This window comes from Microcaecilia unicolor, chromosome 2 (assembly GCF_901765095.1).
Source record: "Microcaecilia unicolor chromosome 2, aMicUni1.1, whole genome shotgun sequence".
NCBI classification, from domain to species: Eukaryota; Metazoa; Chordata; class Amphibia; order Gymnophiona; family Siphonopidae; genus Microcaecilia; species Microcaecilia unicolor.
Window position 1 is genome coordinate 482,399,013 of NC_044032.1, and position 20,581 is coordinate 482,419,593.

A 20,581-nucleotide genomic window follows, 5' to 3' on the forward strand; every position below is an offset into this window, starting at 1 on the left:
ACAAGGCAATGAACTTGCTGTTAATATATCAAATTATAATAGTCATGCAAGTTTCCTTAGACCACTAAGACTTTAATGAAATTGTAATAAAATGGGAGGAAAAAGACTTCAGATGCTCAGCCTTCAGTCTATAATCAAAGACTCAATAAGAAAGCAGAAAGCGGGATGATGTGGACATGCTAGTGCGATGGAAGTTGGATTTGCTCCTAAGGAAGTGTGACATGAAACAGAGTAATTCAAAACAGTAAGAGGGGCATAATCGAAAGTGACGCCCAAGTTTTGTTGAGGGCGTCCTCGCAAAACATCCCGATGAAGGGGCAGGGAAACCCGTATTATCGAAACAAGATGAACGTCCATCTTTCATTTCAATAATACGGTCGGGGATGCCCAAATCTTGAAATTTTGGTCGTCCTTAGAGATGGTCGTCCCTAGACTTGGTCGTTTCTGATTTTGGAAACCAAGGACGCCCATCTCAGAAATGACCAAATGCAAGCCCTTTAGTCGTGGGAGGAGCCAGCATTTGTAGTGCACTGGTCCCCCTGACATGCCAGGACACCAACCGGGCACCCTAGGGGGCACTCCAGTGGACTTCAGAAATTGCTCCCAGGTACATAGCTCCCTTAACTTGTATTCTGAGCCCCCCCCCACAAAAAAAAACCCCCACTCCCCACAGCTGTACACCACTACCATAGCCCTTACAGGTGAAGGGGGCACCTAGATATGGGTGTGGTGGGTTTTAGAGGGCTCACTGTTTCCGCCACAAATGTAACAGGTAGGGGGGGATGGGCCTGGGTCCGCCTGCCTGAAGTGCACTGTAGTACCTACTAAAACTGCTCCAGGGACCTGCATACTGCTGTCATGGACCAGAGTATGACATCTGAGGCTGGCACAAAATATTTTTAAAGATATTTTTTGAGGGTGAGAGGTGACCACTGAGGGAGCAAGGGGAGGTCATTCCTGATTCGCTTCGGTGGTCATCTGGTCATTTCGGGCAACTTTTTGTGTCTTGGTCATAAGAAAAACACAACCAGGTAAAGTCGTCCAGGTGTTCGTCAGGGGTGCCTTTTTTTTTCTCCATTATGTGTTGAGGACGCCCATGTGTTAGGCACGCCCAAGTCCCGCCTTCGCTATGCCTCCAATACGCCCCCTTGATCTTTGCTCCATCCCTGCGATGGAAAGCAGTTGGACATCCAAAATCGGCTTTCGATTATACCGATTTGGACAACCTGGGAGAAGGACGCCCATCTTCCGATTTATGTCAAAAGATGGGCGTCCTTGTCTTTCGAAAATGAGCCTGTAAGTGTCCCAGCATCATTTAACTTCTAGTTGACAATGCCAATGAAATGTCAATAAAGAGTGCATTTTGGTTATATTGTGGAAAGGAATAATGATGAAGAAATGATGAAAAAAAAACAGGAAAATAAAGCAAAAAATAAAAGAAAAAAGATTATGAAATAAATAAAATGAGGTTTTTTTTTTAATGACTAATGGGGAAGTTCGCCCAGCAGAAAATAAATCTGATTATAGGCAGAATGCTGAAGTCTTTTTCCTCCTATTTATTAAAATTTAATTAAAGCCGTAGTGGTCTAAGGAAACTTGCATAACTATTATAATTTGATGTAAACACAGAACTGACATGAAGGTTCAGTAGTGTGGTTTATGCTTTATGTGGGCAACCTCAGTTTGATTCCAGGATCTTTTTTTTTCTTCTTATCAGATTGACATAAACTGGGGATGGGATGAAGGCCATGTTCATAGTACTTGGGGGGAAGGGAAGGGGGTGGTTAATTGGCTCCAGAACTAATGAGAGGAGCTACTACTTTAACTCTAGTTGTCCCTGGCATGCAAGATTTGGTGCAAGGAGTAAAAAGGGACCATAATAAATAACTAGTGCAGTAACATTTAATTTTAGAAAAGGAGACTGATCAAAGGAAATTGAGTTGCAAGGATTAGAGGTCTGTATGAGGTGTGTAAATTGCTTAAAAATGTCATCTTAGTGGGCCAGAAAAAAATATTCCACAAATTTAAAACACCTGCCAACTTGGCTAAACATGCTGTGAAAAAGGCTATTAAAGCCAAAAAGGCATCCTTCAAAATTGGAAGCAAGGCCAAATGAGAAAAATAGGAAGGTGCTTAAACATTAATAAAGCAGGCCAAGCAATTTGAGAGGAGATTTTGCCAGAAAGGCAAAAAGCTGCTAATATCCTGCTTTCCTCAGAGAGCACCTGTTAAAAGTAATCAGCATGGCTTTTTATCATCCACAGCACAGGCAGTTCTTTTGCTTAGTATTGTGAAAGCTATAGTTGCTGAATAAATGCACATGGTTTAGTTTCTTTGCTTATAAGTTTTATAGACCACATGAATGTGAACATGTAGAACTAGCTGGTATGTTTTTTTAAACTTCATGGACTTTTTAAAAATTCTGAAATAGACTACTACTACTACTACTACTATTTAGCATTTCTATAGCGCTACAAAGCGTACGCAGTGCTGCACAAACAGAAGAAAGACAGTCCCTGCTCAAAGAGCTTACAATCTAGTAGACAAAAAATAAAGCAAATCAATTAATGTGTAGAGGAAAGAGGAGAGGAGGGTAGGTGGAGGCGAGTGGATACAAGTGGTTACGAGTCAAAAGCAATGTTAAAGAGGTGGGCTTTCAATCTAGATTTAAAGATGGTCAAGGATGGGGCAAGACGTAGGGGCTCAGGAAGTTTTTTCCAGGCATAGGGTGCAGCAAGACAGAAGGAGCGAAGTCTGGAGTTGGCAGTAGCGGAGAAGGGAATAGATAAGGATTTATCCAGGGAACGGAGTGCACGGGAAGGGATGTAGGGAAGGACGAGTGTGGAGAGATACTGGGGAGCAGCAGAGTGAGTGCATTTATAGGTTAGTAGAAGAAGTTTGAACAGGATACGAAAACGGATAGGGAGCCAGTGAAGCAACTTGAGGAGAGGGGTAGTATGAGTAAAGCGACCCTGGCGGAAGACGAGACGAGCAGCAGAGTTTTGAACCGACTGGAGAGGGGAGAGGTGACTAAGTAGGAGGCCAGTAAGAAGCAGATTGCAGTAGTCCAAACGAGAGGTGACAAGGGTGTGGATGAGGGTTTTGGTAGAGTGCTCAGAAAGAAAGGGGCGGATTTTACGGATGTTGTAAAGAAAGAAACGACAGGTCTTGGCGATCTGCTGGATATGAGCAGAGAAGGAGAGAGAAGAGTCAAAGATGACCCCAAGGTTTCGAGCTGAGGAGACAGGGAGAATGAGAGAGCCATCAACAGAAATAGAAAACGGGGGGAGCAGGGAGGTGGGTTTGAGGGGGAAAATGAGAAGCTCAGTTTTGGTCATATTTAATTTCAGGTGGCGTTGAGACATCCAGACAGCAATGTCAGACAAGCATGCTGAAACTTTGGTTTGGATGCAAGGTGAGATATCAGGGGTAGAAAGGTAGATTTTGGGAGTCGTCAGCATAGAGATGGTAGGAAAAGCCATGGGATGAGATTAATGAACCAAGGAAAGAAGTGTAGATAGAAAGGAGGAGGGGACCAAGAACAGAACCCTGAGGTACGCCGACAGGCAGAGGGATAGAAGTAGAAGAGGACCCACCAGAGTGAACACTGAAGGTGCGGAGGGAGAGGTAGGAAGAGAACCAGGAAAGGACAGAGCCCTGGAAACTAAGTGAGGACAGGGTATCGAGAAGTATGCTGTGATCGACCGTGTCAAAAGCAGCGGAAAGATTAAGAAGAATGAGGATGGAATATTGACCTCTGGATTTAGCCAATAATAGGTCATTCGAGACTTTAGTAAGCGCAGTTTCGGTTGACTGGAGAGGGCGAAAACCAGATTGTAGTGGATCAAGAATAGCATGTGAGGAGAGAAAATCAAGGCAGCGGCAGTGAACAGCACGCTCAAGTAATTTGGAGAGAAAAGGAAGGAGGGAGATGGGTCGGTAATTAGAGGGACAAGTAGAGTCGAGTGAAGGCTGCTTAAGGAGAGGTGTAACCACAGCATGTTTAAAGGCAGCAGGGACAGTCGCAGTGGAAAGTGAGAGGTTGAAAATGTGACAGATAAAAGGAATAAGAGCAGGAGAGATGGCATTAAGAAGGTGGGTGGGAATAGGATCAGAGGAACAGATGGTACATTTTGAGGAAGAAAGGAGAAGTGTAGTTTCCTCAATAGTAACTTCAGGAAAGGAGGAAAGGGAATGAGGGGAAGGAGAGAGAGGGGAACGGACTAGTGGAGGGGAGAGGTGGCGAGGTAGAGAATGTAAGGTTTATCTTTTGAACCTTGTCATGAAAGAATTCAGCAAGGGTCTGAGGAGATAATGAAGGGGGAGTTCGGGGAGGGGGCACCTTGATGAGAGAGTTCAATGTGGTGAAGAGAAGTCGAGGGTTAGAGCCAAGAGAGTTAGTCAGTTGGATATAATAATCCTGTTTGGCGCGTAAAAGAGCATATTGGAAGGAGGTCAGCATGAACTTAAAGTGTAAGAAATCAGCAAGGGCCCGAGATTTCCGCCAGAGGCGTTCGGTGGAGCGGGTACAGGAACGTAGGTAGTGGATATTAGAAGTCAGCCAAGGTTGGGGTTTTGTATGCCTTATAGGGCGGGTCATCAAAGGTGCAAGAGTGTCTAAGGCAGATGATAGAATATTGTTGGAAGAAGAAACAGCCTCGTTGACAGACGTGGATGGTGCCACAGTCGAGAGGAGGTTTGAAACATGGGAGGATAGAGATGAAGGGTGAATACCATGAAGATTCCTAGATAAATTAGATAAGAGAGGACGGGACTGGGAGGGAGGAGATTTAAGTGTGAAAGTTATAAGATGGTGATCAGAGAGGGGAAGATCAGAGGCAAGGAAACTAGAGGGTGAACAGTTGGAGGAGAAGATAAGATCAAGACAGTGACCGTTTTGATGAGTGGGGGAGGTGGAGCATAGTTGGAGATTAAAGGAGGATGTTAAAGCGAGTAACTTGGAAATATAAGAAGGATCATTAGCAGGAATATTAGTCACCAAGGATGAGAGAGGGAGAGGAAGGATCATGGAAGAAGGCAAGCCAGGCATCAAAGTCACTGAGGATGAAAGGGACTTATCAGGGGGACAATAAATGACCGCTATTCAAAGAGGCAGAGGAGAGAAAAGGCGGATAGAGTGGACTTCAAAGGAGGAAAAACAGTGAGATTGAGATGGAAGAAGGGGTTGAAATCTGGAGGAGGGAGAGAGAAGTAATCCAACACTGCCCCCGCGGCCAGCAGGGCGAGGAGTATGAAAAAAGATAACTGCCATGGCAGAGGGCTGCGACTGAAGCAGAGTCATCAGGGCAGAGCCAGGTTTCTGTTATGGTGAGCAGATGGAGGTGACGTGAGATAAAGAGGTCATGAACATATGGGAGTTTGTTGCAGATAGAGCGGGCATTCCAAAGGGCGCAAGAGAAGGGCAGAGAAGAGGAGGGGAGTAGAGGAATAGTGATGAGGTTAGAGAGGTCACGGTGAGATCTGTAGAGTTGGGATAATAGTTGGTGAGGAGGGCCAGGATTGGGATTGATGTCACCGGCTGAGAGTAAGAGAAGGAGTAAAAGAGAGCGGAGGAGAGTAGGAGAGGTGTGGCCATGAAGGTGCCGAAGGCGAGAGGTATTTAGGTGGAATGGGGAAGGCAAAATGGAAGGAAGAAAGAGATGAAGATTAAAAGCTAAGAGGGAGGAAGAGGGTAGGAGAGAAGGTGAGTTGATGAAGTCGATGGATGGGCAGTGAGTTCCTGTAATGGAAAGAAGTAGGGGGTGAGGGAAAAGATTTAGGAAGGGACAGGGCAAGGAAGAGAATGTGTATAGGGCCATAGCGTGATTCAGAATTAGGTATAATTGGGTGAGGTCAGTAGTGACTGGGAGAAAATAGATGTAAAGAGAAAAATGTCCGGCACGCAGCACCAAGAGCAGAGGCCCTGAGTGGATCGGAGTGGACCTGGGAGTCACCCCAGAGAAGGCTGTAAAGGATATGCAGATGAGCTGCAAGTCCTCCACAGCACCTGAAAGGCAGCCGGTGGTAGAGCTGGACACCTCTCAGCTGAGGAAGGCTTACCAGGGGTTATGCCGAAGCCAGCATTCCTCCCCCTGAGGTTCGCATGATCCTAGCCAAAAAGCACCTGGAAACCCTGGCACTTGGAGTGAGGGCCCTGGGAAGATCGGGGAGGACCTGGGAGTCACCCCAGATACAGCTGTGAGGAAATGCAGAAGGGCTGCAAGTCCTCCACAGCGCCTGGTGGGAGCGCTGGGCACCAAGAGCGGAGGCCCTGAGTGGATCGGAGTGGACCTGGGAGTCACCCCGGAGAAGGCTGTAAAGGATATGCAGATGAGCTGCAAGTCCTCCACAGCACCTGAAAGGCAGCCGGTGGTAGAGCTGGGCACCTCTCAGCTGAGCAAGGCTTACCAGGGGTTAGGCCAAAGCCAGCATTCCTTCCCCTGAGGGTCGCCTGAGAGAGATACTAACTTGATTTAATATTTTTTTAATGTTTTTTTTTCCAAATTTAAATTTACATTTCTTCCAAAAAGGAACAGGAAGTAATAGTCCACATAAATGGGAATATATGGTCAAATATAAGTGAAAATAGCCAGTCGGATTTTTAGAGCCTTGATTTAAAAATCAGTTGCCATACAACTTCTACACATTTCTCACACCATCTGTTTCCTTTTCGATAAGAAATTTCTCCAGCTGGGTAGGATCAAAGTAAACATATTGAACTTCATTTAATTTAATCACACATCTACAAGGAAATAGGAGCTTCTTTCTTTTTTCAGTCTTCATTACCCTGTCTTTCAATTTTAGAAAATTTACGATGAAGTTTTGTGGCCCTTACAGTTTCGTGGAAAATCTGAATGTGCTAACCACAGAAAATACAATTTAAGTACACAATTTTTTTTTCTGCACGTATCACCTTTATTAATACCTTTATTAGTATCTTTTAGATCTCCTGGACTTTAAATAAGCAGTTTGTGAATTCTTGTATCAGATATAATGAATGCTTTTCTGTTCTGTTATATTGTTAAATTGCAAGTTGTAAACTTAAGAAAAAATTTTAAATAAAAAGATTTTTTTTTTAAAATGTAGCCAGAAGGGTAGGCCTTGTCTCTATTTGAGAAGTCTTCAAAACAAATAGTCAAATCAAGAGAATCCGATTCCATGGGATCTCCTCCAGGTCTATATAGTGGCCAAGCTTGTTGATAAAGGTAATAACAATTAGAAATAATTATTTGCTTAACATTTTCAACAAGTAAGATCTCCTTCAAGTATTTAGGCAATAAACAGGTGACTAAAGGTGGCATCTAGGAAAATGTAATGTATTTTTTATGTTAATGTTTGTACAGTTAATAAGAAGATTTTGTATTGAGTGGAACTTTCGTATGCACAATATAGTGCTTTCTTTTTTCAATGTGTCCTGATGGGGATTTTTTTCTTTCTTCTCAAGGACTTAGTAAATATTGAGATGTTCCTGACAGCTAAAGAAGTTGAAGAATCTTTGGAAAGACAAGAAACTATTACTTGTTTGGCTTGGTGTCATGATAACAAATCAAGACTCAGGAAGATGAAGGTACTAACTTCTTTTTCATTCAGGCTTTTTATAGCACTTTCCATGTGGGTGCTTTTTATAACAAAACTACAAGTTTCTTCCTAAAAGATGTTAGTCTCTTTACTTTAGTACGCTTGTTTCTTGCCTTCCTGCAAAAGGTTCATTTGTACAGGAGAGGCAGGCTACACTATGAAATTATTATATATACTTCCAAGGGGCAGATATAAAATGCATGAATGGACCATTTAGTCACTCTGCTTCTATATCTTTGAACCATCTTTAGAGTCCAGAATTTGGCAGCAAATATTACGTAGTTGCAAATGGTATAGAATGACACTTGCTGCGGCACAAGTGGACTCTGGCCAAGAGTACTGTACATTATTGAAACTTTCAAAATGGAGGGGTGTCCAAGTGGACATTTCACCTTTGGTCTCAACTTCTGTATTCTGTTTTAGAGCACTAACAAAATACAGGGTAGCCCTTGACGCAGTGGCCATATTGTGACAGCGATATTTCATTTGTTTCTTTTCTTAGGCTTATGTACAAGCGTAGTCCCCAGAAGTGACCCAAAGGGATGTACATCATATAAAATAATTTCATATAGCACAGTACAACACAAAAAATAATTAAAACAATCCCTATGTTGGCCCCACCATCTTCATTTGTTACCAGTGAAGGGATAGGGGTCATCATACAACTACAAAATAACATGTTCACTTTTTCATAAGAATGGTTTGCTTGCCTTTGTTTTCACTTAAACGCTTGATGATTCAAAGCTGTTTTGTTGACATAAACATACTTTGGTATCTTTGTGAAATTTTGTTTAGCTGAGACCCTATAATTGTTCTTATTTTAGTCCATTTTCACTTTAAGGGTATACCAATAGTATCTTGTGTCTTCAGCGTGACAACAGCTGGAGAGTAGGTTGTATTTTATCATGCTCTTACAAATTTCTCAGTGCATTTGCACTTTTTGTATGTCAGGATTAAATTGGTAGCATGTAAGATGCTAATGCATCTGGATAATATCAGGTGCTCTAGAACTACTTTGTAAGCACTGTGTATTAAAAGGGCATCCATGTTTATTGGTGTTTTGCATTTGCCTATATGTCTTAAGCATGTTGGAATTTCATGCATACTCCTAATATCAGTTGAACATTATGGACTTTAATGGTGCCATAATAATCCTTAGTTTTATAGCATGCTAGTTTGAGTGTTCCTGAGCATTATTCTCCAGTTATCATAATCATTGAAATCTATCCTAATTTAAGGAGCACAGAAGCTTAGTATTTATAATTGTATTGTATGAGCCCAAGGTTTCCTCTCCTAAAACTGTGTCTGTAACCCCATACTACTAGAAAGTTTCCTAAAATTCATCATGAAGGAGTTTTTTAATGCTGTCAGCACAAGATCCTGGTAACTGGAATAATGTTGAGTGTATACCCTTATAGCTTCCCTGATTTTACCTGCTCAAATTCAACATTCTCATTGCTGCTTGAAAGTCATCCACAAAAAAGCCTTATGTCATCAGAGGAAATTTGTCTCTATATAACAGGAGGCACTAGAATTGGTTTACTACTTCAGCAGTTATTTATAACTTTTTTTTCAGTTTTCCCATCAAGGTTTTCAGACCTCTTCAGTAAAAGCACACCTCCGTGCCATTGTGGGCTGTCAAAAGATCTTTCCAATCTCTAGATGCCCAATATTACCAAGATTTATGAAGGCTTCGCAGCCTATTCAAAAATAGGTTCTATTGAACTTAAGTATAATCTTAGCTCAGTTAATGAAATCACTAATGAAATCTTCATTATCAAAACACCTCACCTTGAAAGTGTCATTTCTAGTGGCAAGTTCAGTGATGTATAAAAGTCTCCCCCCCACCCCAATTTCTCCTGTCATGATTTCTGATATTTAAACAAAATGTACTATTAGATAAAGGGAATCTGAGTGTAAACAAATTTTTAAATTTCATTTATTTAAGGAACAGTTTTCCAATATCCATATTGCTCATGTGAAACACTAACTGTCCCTACACTTAATAACTGGTTGAACAACCTTTAGTAGCAATAATACAGCTAAACTCTTCTGTAACGTGATCAGTTTTTCATGTTGCTGTTGAATCTTAGCCCAGTCTTCTTTGCAGAACTAATTTAATTCAGACACATTTGTAGGTTTGTGTGTATGAACTGCTCATCTCAGGTCCTGTCACAGTATCTCTATTGGGTTCAAGTCAGGGCTTTGACTAGGCCGGTCTTGTTTCTCCTCAGCCATTCAGATGTATAATTGCTTTTGTGTTTTGGATCATTGTTTTGCTTCATAACCCAATGACACTTCAGCTCAAGAACAGATGACTGGACATTCTCCTTAATTTTCTGCTACCATGCAAAATTAATGATTCTTTCAATAACGGCAAGTTTTGCCAGGTCCTGAGGCAGCAAAGCATCCCCACATCATCACACTACCTCAACCATATTTGACTTGTGGTATGATCTTATTGTGAAATGCAGTATTTGCTTTACATCGGACACAATGACCTTTATTATCTAAAGAGTTCCACTTTTGACTCATCTCTCCATAGAACATTATCCAAAAAGGGTTTGAGGGTCATCCAGGGGTATATTTGCAAATGTGAGGTGAGCATTGATGTTACACTTTAAATAGCAGGAGATTCTGCCTTTCTGCTTTCCCCTGAATCCCACGAACACATTGACCTTAATTGAGGCTGGAGAAGCTTGCAATTATTTGGATGAGGGTCTGGGATGTTTCGTGACTTCCCAGATGAGTTGTTGCAGCACCCTTGGAGTAATTTTGGCAGACTTGGCCACTCCTGGGAAGATTCACCACAGTTTCAAGTCTTTCCTTTTGGAGATTGTGGCTCTCACTGTGGTTTGGTGGAGTCTCAGAGCTTTCGAAATGGCTTTTGTAACCCTTTCAGACTGATATTTCAACATATTTTTTAAAACTCTTCTGGAATGTCCTTTTTCACAGTAGTGTTGTAGAAACTGTAGTGAATACTTCTCTTATTGTAAGGTTCAATATTATTTAAATTCAGCAGAGCTGGCTGCAGTCAAGTCTGGCTGAGTTTAGTCAGCTGAATCTGTCAATTAAATTTGGTCAATTAGTTGATTAAGGAGGCAGTTACTTTTTCACATGGGTGATATGGATTTTGGACAGCTTTGTTCCTTAAATAAATGAAATTATACTTCCTCATAGCATCCCACAGATCAGTCCAGAGACTTGTGGGTTATGTCCCTCTACCAGCAGATGGAGATAGAGAGAGAACTTCAGAGATAGCTATATGTGGTCATGTGCAGCCAATTTCTCTTCAGTATTCTCTCTAGCAGGTGGAGGACTGTGCAGCTCCTGATTGATCTGGCTTCTAGCCTGTCCCTTGGGTCCTTGTTGAGCCTGGATTGGGGTTGAGGTCCCAGATCATGGAATTGTTTTGGGGGGAGGGGTATAGTCCTTCCCCTCCCGCTAACGGCCTCCCCTCCTTGAGTTCCTGGCCTCCGGGGCTCTTCTGGCTTGCTCTCTCCTGCCTCCTAAAAAAAATAAAATAAAAAAAAGAGCAGCAGCATCAGACCACTAAGGTAAGAACTGCAGAGGCAGCTTAAACATAGAAAGGAAGAGATCCAGAAGGAGGAGTGCTTTGCAGCACTCGAATTTCAGTTGGGGGTGCCCACAGCATTTCCCTCGGCACTCCCAATGTCGGCGCCTTCAGAAGTCGCAAAGCACTGCTCCCAGTATGGGAGCCAGAGAGCAGTGACCGGCAGGTGTGACATGTGCGCGCGGCACAGTGTGCCTGAAACGAGACCAGCGGGAGCAGGCAGCCCAGCTTTAGGCAGCGTGGAGTAGACTGTTCCCGTTTTGGCAGGAACCTCAGGCCCATCTGTGGTGCACCCAGATTCGGTCACGATTTTCTCAGTGCAGCCGCACTCTTCGTTGCTCATGGCGACGGGAAAACTGTGGACAGATTGGATGACCCGGTGCAGGATCCTGGAGATGAGTGCCCCATTTTTGTCGGAGTTTGTGCTGCTTATGCACAAAGCATTCTTACTAAAGCTGTCAGGGGGTTCACAGGGCCTAGATGCTCCTCCTGGATCTTGTCACTCGCCCCAGCTGCTATTAGTGAAGCAGTCCCAGGTTGAGGCCTTTCATTTCGATGCGGCCTCAGCAGAGTTGATATGGGTGATGCCTATCTTTCTTGGGACTCTCCCCTGGGGGCCACTGACCCCAATGAGCAGGGGGAATTGCTGTCGGAGGAGGTGATTGACCCCATGGCATCCCACCTATTTAGAAAAAAAGGAGCTTTCAGCTTTTATTAGCGCGCTAGAAATTTTGAATATTTCATCTCCAGTGGCCATGGCTGGTCCGACGCCCACTCCATCTATTATGTCAGGGACCCAAAACACAACAGTGGAGGAGTGGCCTAGTGGTTAGGGTGGTGGACTTTGGTCCTGGGGAACTGAGGAACTGAGTTCTATTCCCACTTCAGGCACAGGCAGCTCCTTGTGACTCTGGGCAAGTCACTTAACCCTCCATTGCCCCATGTAAGCCGCATTGAGCCTGCCATGAGTGGGAAAGTGCGGGGTACAAATGTAATAATAAAAAAAATTCTATATCCATGAGGCCATGAAGATCCTCATCTCGGCGCAATGGGATATGCCAGACGCAGGATTGAGAGTGGCATGGGCAATGGCATGCCTCTATTCCTTGCCAGCGTCAGATTTGGAGTTGCTGCGGCGCCCTACGGTAGACTTTGATCATGGCAGTCACGAAGAAGACCACCTTACCGGTGGAAGGCGGTATGGCACTTAAGGACCCTCTGGATCCGTAAGCTGGAGTCTTTCCTCAAGTTTTCCTTTGAAGTAGCGGTGCTCAGCCTTCAGGTGACGGTGTGTGGTTCCTATGCAGCCCAGGCGTGCCTTTCTTGGATACAAAAGGCTTCCCCGGCTGAGGAGCTCATACAGGTTCTCCCAGCTCTGGAGTCTGGTCTAGCCTACTTGGCGGACCTGCTTTATGATTTCCTGCAGGCATCTGCCGAGGAGATTTCCTTGGCCGTCACGGCATGTCACTGCATTTGGTTGCAGCATTGGGCGGCAGATGTGGCTTCTAAGTGGAGACTAGTGAGTCTGCTTTTCAGGGGAAAACTTCTTTTCAGGAAAGATCTAGAAAAGATCGTTAAAGCGCTGGTTGATTGTGAGGCTCAGCGCTTATCTGAAGATCAACTAAAGGCAGGACCCTGCTGGGAATGTCCCACGCTCGATTTTTAGAGGTAAAGCGCCACCGTCCAGGATGAGCAGGGGCCTTTTAGCAGCCTTGTTTTCAGCAGAAGTTGCAGTCCTTTCGTAGCGAGTGTCGCTCAGCAGTTTCTGCTTATAGAGCGCAGCCCCACACAAAAGGCTCACAATGGTGGGGCCCTGGCCTATTCCCTGCTGGCTGTTGGGGGCAGCTGTCCCATTTTCTGGGGGAGTGGGCCAGGGTAACTTCCAACAAATAGATCTCGGAGGTATTCCAGGACAGATACAAACTCGAGTTCACCCAGCTCTTGCCAGACTTCTTCCTAGAGTCTCCCTGCAAGGCCAAGATGGCAGCGATGCAGGAGACCTTGAACAAGTTGCCACGCCTCGGTGCAGTACGACCCATGTTGCCGGAGGAGTGTGGCCTTGGTTGTTACTCCATTTACTTTGTGGTACCCAAAAAGGGCGACTTTTTCCGCCCTGTATTGGACCTCAAGGTGGTAAACAAGGTTTTAAGGATTCCTTACTTCAGAATGACCGAGGTGCAACCGGGGGAATTCTTGACCACTCTCGACCTGAAAGAGGCATATCTGCACATTCCCATTTGGCCTCCTGATCAACGCTTTCTTCGATTTGCGGTGCTAGTTCAGCACTGGCAGTTTCAGGCAATGCCATTCGGGCTTGCTACAGCGCCCAGAACCTTCTCAAAGGTCATGGTGGTAGTCGTAGCAGAAGTCCAGAAAGAGGGGGGTTCAGGCACCCCTGTCTGGGCGATTGGCTCATTTGGGCGCCATCCTATGAAGAGAGCCTTAAGGCAATGGACAGAGTAATCTCTCTTCTCCAGTCCCTAGGCTGGGTGATCAATTTGCCAAAATGCCATCTTACGCTGTCACTGGAGTGCCTGGGCGTGAATTTCAACATGCTTACAGGGACTGGCAGTGCACAGTTTATGGCTCCAGGGGCAATTGGAGAGTCTCCTGCAGAAACTGGCACCCCAGGCCTGGGATTATGTTCAAGTGCTTGGCTCCATGACAGCCATGTTGGATTTAGTCTTGTGGGCTAGGAGCCACATGCAACCTCTTCAGTTATCCCTCCTTAGCAGGTGGTTGTCTCTCTTTGATTATTACCAGGTTCGGGTGCCGTGAACGCCACAAGTCAGGTCAGCGATGCAATGGTGGCTAGCTCTGGAGCATCTGCAGTGGGTTTGTCCTTTGGTGATGCAGGATTGGGTGGTAGTGACCACGGGTGCTTCCCTATCCACGGTTGGGGGCCTGAGTGAGGGGTCTTGGTCCCCAATGGAGGTGTCATGATTCATCGACTGGTTGAAGTTGAGGGCAATTTTCCTGGCACTCCTGTAGTTTCTCAGCATTTTACAGGGGTTCCCCGTGCAGGAGCTGACAGGCAATATTACAGCAGATTATAGATTGCTGGGGAATGCCAGAGATATGGACCTCATGGCCAGCAGGGTCAACTCAAAGGTAGCCCGTTTCTTTAGCAGGTGCAGGGAGGCCAGGGCAGAGGGAATTGATGTCCTGCTCCAAAATTGGCCCATGGATCTTCTTTGTTTTCTTGCTGTGGCCCGTAGTGGGCCGGATTGCGAGACATCCCGGGACTGTGATACTGGTGGTGCTGGATTGGCCTCAATGCCCTTGGTACGCGGACCTCATCTGGCTCTTGGTTGATCGTCCCCATATGACGGACTCCTGATTCAGGGTCCCATTCGAATGGAGGATCCCTCCCACTTTGGACTTACGGCCTGGCCCTTGAGAGGACACATCTGAGGAAGAAGGTTTACCTGACACTGTGATTACGGCCATTCTACAGGCCAGGAAGTGTTCCATTTCTGCTGCGTATACCAGTCTAGCGCACATTTGAAGCTTGGTTCATCCGGTGTCCCGCCAGTTTCGGCTTCGGTATCAGTTATCCTTGTCTTCTTGCAGGAAGGTCTAGAAAAGTCCCTTTCCTTGAATACCTTGAAGGTTCAGGTGGTGATGTTAGCCTGCTTTAGAGGCAGCCTTATGGTTTCTTCGTTAGCTGCGCCCCCAGATGTCGTGCGTTTCCTTCGGAGGGGGGGGGGGGTGAACCATCTGTGACTGCCTAGGGTGTCGGTGCTTCCGACGTGGAATCTGAACCTCATGCTACGGGCTATGCAGTGTCCTCCCTTTGAGCCTTTAGAGCGCTTATCTTTGAAGGATCTTAGCTTGAAAACAATTTTCCCAGTAGCTGTCGCCTTGGCCAGGCGTGTGTCAGAGTTACAAGCCTTGTCCTGCAGGGACCCCTTTCTACTCTTCACGGAAGTGGGAGTATGCATTCGGCCGGTGCCCTCCTTTTTGCCCGTGGTGGTGTCACGTTTCCATCTGAACCAGGCGCTGGTGTTGTGTTTTGCCAGGAGGACTACGCCTCAGAGTTCTCGGGCACTATGGTGCCTAGACATTTGGCGCATTCTTGGTCAAGTCACTTAATCCTCCATTGCCTCAGGTACAAACTTAGATTGTGAGCCCTCCTGGGACAGAGAAATATCCAGAGTACTGAATGTAACTCACCTTGAGCTACTACTGAAAAAAGTGTGAGCAAAATCTAAATTAATAATTCTTATGCGTTACTTGGAGGTCACCAATGAATTTCACCGATTGGATCATCTTTTTGTCCTCCATGCTGCTCGCAAGAAAGGGGACATTTTATTCAAGGCCACGGTGGCGCGCTGGTTGCAGGAGGCGATAAAGATAGTGTCAGCTTACTTAGCCACAGGTAAGTCTCCTTCCTTTCAGGTGCGGGCACACACTACGAAGGTTACAAGCGGCTTCCTATGCTGAGTTTCATCTGGTTTCTTTGGAGGACATATGCAGGGCCACCATGTGGACAGCACATTACTTTACTAAATATTATAGATTGGATATAGCGGCCCATTAGGATGTGCCTTTTGGCGCGTTGGTCCTTTCTTCTGGGGTGAATTTATCCCGCCCTTCTTGAGGACTGTATTGGTACATCCCTCAAGTCTCTGGATTGATCTGTGGGACACTATGGAAGGTAAAATTAGTTCTTACCTGATAATTTTCTTCCCATTAGTCCCAACAGATCGATCCAGAGGCCCTCCCTTTATCAGACAATTTCTTCGGGCGGTTCGAGTTTCAGGTTTAGTTGATAAGTAATGAAAGAGTTCCTGCATTTGGTTTGTTTCTTTTATTTATTTATTTTATTTATTTTATTTAATCTTTATTGCTTTTCTTGTTTTAAACAAGTAATAACTTGCTACATGCATCACAGGGAAATAATACAAATTCAATATTTTATTTATTTTGTCTTCACATACAAGGAAAAACTTTGACATTTTTGTTATTTAACCCTTCCTTAGACCACAAACTTGGGGAGTGACCAAAACATTTAAGGAAATCAAAGTGGAATAGAATAAAAAAAGGAAAGGCTCAGCCACCCCTATGTTAAATCATACAGCCTATTTAACAGTTGTTAATTCCCCTGATACCTTCTTCAGGTCTATGAAAGCCCTAAGCTGATCTGGTAAAAAAAACAACCATATTTGATACTCAAATATTTAACTATGCATTTACAAGGGTAAGCTAAAAAGAAAGTAGCCCCCAACAATTTTGTTTAATCTCATATCTAAGAAACTTTTCTGTTTGTCTTGACTAGATCTAGTGACATCTGGGAATATCCTTAATTTTTGGTTAACGTTCTTAAAATATAACTTCAAAATGGCATTAAAGTCTTATTCAAATACGAATGATACCAATAATGTGGCCCTTTTTGTTACTTCTGATAATGTCCTCCAAAATCAAGGAAATATTTCTTAAATCAACCAATTTCTCCTCTTCCTGGACCTGTTCCAATTCTTTATAAGAACTTGCTTGTTTCTTTTTTTCCGGAAGAAAGAATATCTTATTCATAGGAGGAATATTTTGAGCTGAAATTTTCAATATGGTATTTTTTAAATAGTTTTAAAGGAAGAATTCCAACAGGCCTTGGGAAATTCAATAGCCTCATATTTAGACGTCAGTTATAATTTTCAATTTGTTCTATTTTTTGACATATAAATGAATTATCTTTCTTAACTGCTGAAACATTGTCCTTAATAGTCACAACATCAGTTTGATATTTTAGTACCTGATCATTGAAGTTCTGCTTTAATTTATCCATCGATTTGGAGAGCTGCACCACCGTCTTTTTGTTTCCTGGGTTGATTTTGTAACAGAAAAGTTCAGTTTTTCAATTGCCTGCCAGAAGGCATCAAGGGTTACTACCATGGTGGAGGGTTCAATACACCCTTCTTATCCAAGGTCTCTGCTTCCACTGCTGGCTGCCCTGATGAGGAGCCGCTACCACAGGGCCCAATTCCAGCGCCTTCCGGGTTCTTGGGACCCGTCATCTCCACCCACGACTAGGCAGGACATGGTGGTATCTCGGCTTCTGGGGGGGGGGGGGGGGGGGGATAATGTTGTTTCATGATCCAGGGGTGTCGAGGTTCCTCCCTTGGCACACACAGCGGAACATTCCCCGGTTATATTCCGTGAGCACCGGAGTGCGAAGCTGTTGAGGGTTTGCTGCTTTGGGGAAGACGCAAGGGCAGGAATCGGTAAGGACCTTACAATCCCCTTTCTTTTTGTATGAGGCATAACGGCAGCGGTAGTCAATTCAATTCAAAAATCTTCAGCGAGCCCTCCTAAAAAGCCTCACTCCTCTCAGCGTGTCGGCGTCATCTTGGTCCCGCCCCCGCCCCATTGACGTTTGGTTGGTTTGTTTCCTTTAAAAACAAAAAAACAAATGAGACCAAACTGAAGATGATGTATAGAAACATGATTATTGCAGTCTCAACTACGGTGGTATGCAGCCGCCTCCTGCCTTAGCGATTCAATCACAAATTGGATTTACAGGGGCAGGAGAGTGCTTGGGTCACTGGGATTTTTGGATTTCTGAATTTACACTGCTTTGTTATTGAGCATACTGAAGAGAAACTGGCTGCACATGACCACATATAGCTATCTCTGAAGTTCTCTCTCTGTCACCATCTGCTGGTAGAGGGACCTAACAAACAAGTCTCTGGATTGATATGTTGGGACTAATGGAAAGAAATTTTACCTTTAAACCAGTGTTGTGTTTACTCAGGCTCTCTTTGTTTAATAGTATATTTTGTTTAAAGATCAGAAACCATTCAGTATGACACAAACAATAGTAGGAGAAATAATGATAGGTTGGGAACTTAATTTATTATTTACAACATTGTTACCCCACATTTTCCCGCACAACAATGTGGCTAACAAGCTACAAAAGACGGTATAAAATATGAAATAAAAAACATAATCCCACACATAACTAAGAAAAGAATCATAAATACATATGCAATGAGGGGAGGGGGAGAAAAAAACCTATTCATCAGCATCAATTATAAATTTGTTTAAAAAGGAAAGATTTCAAAAACTTGGGAAAAACTAAGTAATCATGCTGGGATCTAATGTGTTTCAGCAATGAATTCCACCACTTAGTACCTTGGTAAGAAAGGTAGCAGCAGTGCTTTTTTTGTAGAAAAAAAGGTGCCGGTACTCATTGTGGGCGGGGTCACCACATATGGCTCCACCCCTATGATAGCCACACCCACATTGGCCACACCCCTTATAGCAGCCATGGCGCATATAAACAGACATCATTGAAAATATACTAGTATAGGAGAAAAAACATGATTTTTTTCATTATAAATAATTTCTGTAAGCTGCTACAGCTCCAGTATACCCAGTGCAAAATAAGACAGCAGATGTAAACACTAAAATGAAAATAAAATGATTTTTTCTACCTTTGTTGTCTGGTGACTTTGTTTTTCTATCCATATTGGTCCCAGCCTCTGATTCTGCTGCTCTTTATCTGTTCTCTTAACTCCATTTCTAGAGCTTCCTTTCCATTTATTTCTTTCCTTTCCTCTTCTTCATTTCTTGCCCTAAATCCATAAGTAAAAGCTGGATCCTCCTCTGCGGAATTGACTGGAGGAGGTACAACATGGATCCAGCTTTTGCCTATTTTCTCCATCCAAGTGCAGTTTTTCTCCTCTCTTTCCTTTCCCTCATCTCCATCCATGTGCATCTTCTTTTTTTCTTTCCTCCGCTCCATCCATGTCCAGCATTTCTCCTCTCTCTTCCCTCCCCTGTATCCATATAAAGAAATAATTCTCTCTCCCCTCTCCTCCATCCAAGTGCATTTCTCCTCTCTCCCCGCCAACCCCTCCATCCATCCATCCATCCAAGTCCAGCAATTCTCCTCTATCTCCTGCTCTCCTCTCCATACATGTCCAGCATGTCTCCTCTCTCCCCTGCTCTCCCCTCCCATGTCCAGCGATTCTCCTCTGTCCCCTGTCCTCCCCTGCCATCCATGACCAGCCATTCTTCTCTGCCCCCTGTCCTCCCCTGCCATCCGTGACCAGCCATTCTTCTGTGCTCCGTCCTCACCTGCCATCCGTGACCAGCCATTCTTCTGTGCTCCGTCCTCCCCTGCCATCCGTGACCAGCTATTCTTCTCTGCCCCCTGTCCTCCCCTGCCATCCGTGACCAGCCATTCTTCTGTGCTCCGTCCTCACCTGCCATCCGTGACCAGCCATTCTTCTGTGCTCCGTCCTCCCCTGCCATCCGTGACCAGCTATTCTTCTCTGCTCCCTGTCCTCCCCTGCCATCCGTGACCAGCCATTCTTCTGTGCTCCGTCCTCCCCTGCCATCCGTGACCAGCCATTCTTCTCTGCCCCCTGTCCTCCCCTGCCATCTGTGACCAACCATTCTTCTCTGCTCCGTCCTCCCCTGCCATCCGCGACCCATTCTTCTCTGCCCCCTGTCCTCCCCTGCCATCCATGTCCACTGATTATCCTCTCTCCCCTCCCCTCTCCTTCATGTCCAGCAATTTTCTCTTCCCTGCCCTCCCCTTCTTCTCCAGCCCCAGCATCAGACCCTCAGCCCCAAACCTCAGCGTCTGTCCTTGGTCCCTTTTTCTCCCAGCCACAGAGTCAGACTCTTCTCCCTAAATCAGCTCCCTTCTCCCAGCCCCAGCAAAATACCCTTCTCTCTCCTCAACCCCTAGCGCCCAGCATGTGCCCTGTTCTCCCATCCCCAGGGTCTGCCATTCATCCAACCCCCACATCAGACCTTCTCTCCACCCGACGTCGAGTTCCAGCGCCCCTGCCCCAGCTGCCCGCTCTCTTTGCTTCCCGACAGCCCTGCTTTCTGGTCCAAACCTCCCCCCCCCCCCCCCCGGGCGACGCGTTTCAATGTTTTGTTTATTTTTTTTACTTGCAGTCACAGCGCCGGCGTTGTTGAGAGGACCAGGCTCGCCTCCTCATGCTTTCCTTCCCTTCACTGTTCCGATTCGCTGCCTCTCAGTGTCCCGCCTTCGCGGAAACAGGAAACACGTCACAGGAAGGCGGGACACTGAGAGGCAGCGAATCGGAACAGCGAAGGGAAGGAAAGCATGAGGAGGCGAGCCTGGTCCTCTCAACAACGCCGGCGCTGTGACTGCAAGTAAAAAAAATAAATAAAAGATTGAAACGCGTCGCGGGGGGGGGGGGGAGGTTTGGATCGGAAAGCAGGGCTGTCAGGAAGCAAAGAGGGCGGGCAGCTGGGGCAGGGGCGCTGGATCTCGACGGGCGGCAGGAACGCAAGTCAGGAACCCTAGGGAAAAAAGGTGCTGGTATGCCGTACCGGCGCGTACCGGCACAAAAAAAGCACTGGGTAGCAGTATAAATTGACTTAGACAACTTTCTTACAGGTAGGCAAATGATGATGCAGGTAGTCTCTTGCACCATAGATAGTATT

The 20,581-nt window shown here is 45.1% G+C and overlaps 1 protein-coding gene across 1 annotated transcript in view; it reads left to right on the plus strand.

The window, feature by feature from the left end:
• Window positions 1–20,581, plus strand: part of MAEA (macrophage erythroblast attacher) — a 290,076-nt gene that overhangs the window by 175,127 nt on the left and 94,368 nt on the right. Inside the window, exon 10 of the mRNA XM_030192178.1 lies at window positions 7,445–7,567. Within this exon, the coding sequence (XP_030048038.1) occupies window positions 7,445–7,567 (123 nt within the window). The remainder of the gene's footprint in view (window positions 1–7,444; window positions 7,568–20,581) is intronic.